This window comes from Pterocles gutturalis, unplaced genomic scaffold (genome assembly GCF_000699245.1).
Source record: "Pterocles gutturalis isolate BGI_N339 unplaced genomic scaffold, ASM69924v1 scaffold22317, whole genome shotgun sequence".
In the NCBI taxonomy this organism is placed as follows: Eukaryota; Metazoa; Chordata; class Aves; order Pterocliformes; family Pteroclidae; genus Pterocles; species Pterocles gutturalis.
In genome coordinates, this window is record NW_010113363.1 from 17,855 (window position 1) to 20,951 (window position 3,097).

General features: G+C 45.2%; 1 protein-coding gene across 1 annotated transcript in view; it reads right to left on the reverse strand.

Moving 5' to 3' along the window:
* Nucleotides 1–618: 618 nt before the first annotated feature.
* Nucleotides 619–3,097, reverse strand: part of COG5 (component of oligomeric golgi complex 5) — a gene marked incomplete at its 5' end in the record, with an annotated part of 44,230 nt that continues 41,751 nt past the window's right edge. Inside the window, one exon of the mRNA XM_010074477.1 lies at nt 619–733. Within this exon, the coding sequence (XP_010072779.1) occupies nt 619–733 (115 nt within the window). The remainder of the gene's footprint in view (nt 734–3,097) is intronic.

Genomic DNA, 3,097 nt, shown 5'->3' on the forward strand with positions numbered 1-3,097 from the left:
AAGTTGCTGAAGAATTCCACATACTGAATTCAGGATTGGATAGTCAATGTTCTTTATTACAGTTTAAGCAAAAAGTTGGTATCACTATAAATTATTTCAAAGTGAACAGCAGTGCAATAGAGAATCATTTATGTAATTTATAAATATTTTTCCTTGTGTTAAAATTAGCAATTTTTAAATGGAAACTGATGATGCTAGCATTTCAAAAGTACGATTTTCTGAATAAGGCTAAAATGTATTCAGCTGTTTAAAACTATACTTGTAGGAAAAGAGCTACTTCCTTCGTTGAGATGTTCAGCAATTATACTGTAATATTTGAGTATGTTCTAATTTTATACTTCTCTAAATTCAAAAGGAATGCAAAAGAAGGATTCATTTTTATTAGATGTAGATTTACAGCACATCAAAATTGTACTATTTCCTTATAATACCTGTGTATAAATAAGTTCCTATAATGCAAACATAAAGCAAGAAGACAAGTTTCATAGATGAAGTAGGTAAACACATTTCACTATAAAGCTTGTGTATTTGGAACTAATTTATATAAGTGTGGGGCACCAAAGACCTGTGACTGGGTTACTGTCCATTCCCTGTTTTGAGAGAGTTGTCCAAATACATTCACGGGAGGGTTGACATCGCTTTCTGCAGCAGCTGAACCATTATGGGATAGACTGGCGCAAACTCCTTTCCCTCTCTTGTTCTTACTGATTGAACATAAGCTTCCAGGGCGCCACTGAAGAGAAAAAAAAAAAAAATTAAAAAAAGTAGCTAAAGCAATTTGGTCACTTACAAGGAGGGTAAGTTCAGGACCTGCAACTGAAATTAATCGACCTCTTCCCCACTAAATTTTCATCAGGTGCTCTTGCATGCCTTGTGAGAGGAAGCGGACAAGGAAGGCCTTAGAAAGCTCTACATAGTTGTTTCCTGATCTCTCTCTCCATTCTTGCATGTTTTGAGGAGTGAACAAGTTAACATTTAAATAAGCAGCAGCAGCAGCATGTTGCAGATGGCTTGAAATGACAGCTCTGACGCACAGACTCGGGCACATTGCTGTACTGGTAACCTTTAGAAATGAAAAGAATATACTCCAGGTGCTGCAGACACCAAGAGTGCAACTTGGAGAATGGAAACTGGGGCACTGGTGAACAACCGAGATGCCTTCAGGTGCTTTCCTGGCTAAGCCTTTGAACTGCTGCTGTCCTTTAGGGAATGCTGTGCTCACAATGCACAGAGCAAGTGGATGGGTGCATTTGTACATTTGTTGCATTTCTCTTACACGCTGTTGTAGGATGTCACACATAGAAGTAGTCTTTCTGGATTTACATAAATAAGAGACATCTGAAAGCTAAAAGGGGCAACTGTGATCACGTACTTGTCTACGTAATTCAGCTTGCTTTACAGCACAGGGCCACCTTTAATCCAACGAGTCTGGTAAGTGGTACTGTTGAATGACAGCATATTTATAAAAGACTTTTTAAATGCTGATCTGATCGCATTTTGACTTAATAGTTTATTAAGTAGGCCATGTTAGTTTTGCCATACTTAAATAGGGCTTCTAACTTAAGTGATTTTTTTCTTCTTTTATTCTTCTCCTGTTTCTTCATGTAACAGACACAATGATCGTTTTCCTTCTAAAACCCTTTGTTTATATTATGTTCCACTGGTGCTATTTACAGCAAAATTGTGACATTGAGGAAAACACATAAACAACAGCCCCCACTTCCAAGTGGGGACTAAGACAACTCCCGGTACACAGCCATTCCTCTTCTGGTTGGTGACAGCTGCAGTGCTAATACCGACTGTCATTAAAGCCCTTCCAGACATGCCCAAGCAGCAGAGCTGAAATCGTCACTCTGGGTCACCAACTGGGGAAGCAGTCCTGGGGTTCTGTCTCCTGCATTCCTTTATGGCAGAGTGGGACACACCAGCAGGCTGCTCTCCCAGTGAGGTGTCTGCTGGGATCTGGTACCATGGCAGGCACGTTCCCAGTCCTGCCGGGGCAGGGTGGGTGCTTGTCTTGCAGTCTGGTGCTGTGAAGGGAGCTGCGGAGCTGAGGGAGAGGACAGCAGTGTCGTGTGTATAAATACAGATCAGCTGCTGTAGGATGGGGGGCTGGTCCAGGGGGCATGGCTGTGCCTGTGTTCACTGCTGCTGGCAGCAGCCACGCTGGCGCTGAAATCCTGCATTCCCACACCGGGGACCTCGGGCAGCACTGCCCCCAACCCCCAACGCGACCCTGCTGGCAACGGGAGGCGATGGGGTGTGGGGCAGGCATTTAGTGAGGCAAGGACTAAGGAAAGCAGAAACACTCCAGTGAGACTCAGCCTGTGTTTCACAGAGTCTCCTCCTCATCTAAGGCGCTGAGAGACGGGAGAGGCCCGGGTCCCTGCAGCACTGGGAAGCTCCATCAGAGCCCAGCAAACCAGAGGAGGGGAGTGTAGGAAGAAGCGGGGTCGTAGTAGACTTTGTTGTCTGCCAGTAAAGCTATTGCTGAACCAGGAAGGGCTCTGTGCTTCCCGAATGAAAACTAAACCCTGCCCATGTCAGCGCTGCTGGGAATCTCCATCAAAGTTCTTTCATTCACAAGGGGGAGACACTCCTGAGGCCAAGAGCCTGTTCTGGGTTTGCTGGAGTGACGAGTCTCGGCTTTGGTTTCCAAGAAGCCAGTGACGACAAGAGCCCAGCACCCACCGCAGCGCCCAGCGTCCCCAGGTGGGGCAGGCAGGCTTCAGCCGAGGCTGAGGTGGATGGACTGGATTACTAGAGAGAGTTGAGAGGCTTCAGAAGAGTAAAGTGACTGAGCACTTTATTGTTGGCAGGGATGCACTTGAGAGCTCTTCAGCTTTGATAACAATTGACTAGTGAGTTACTGGTGCAGGGTCCACGCCAGGTACCAACACACTGAAGAGTCACTTGTCATTTTTTTGCATATCAACAAACAGCAAGAGAAAAGAAGTTATCCCCCATTACAGGCAGAAAGGCAGGGAAAGAATGTTTATTTTATCTAGCCAAAATAAAGCTGGCTTATTGCACCTGGTCAGCTCCCTGAAAACCTCCAGCCTGCTCTTCCCAGCAGCACAGCATCTCCAGGGAAAGA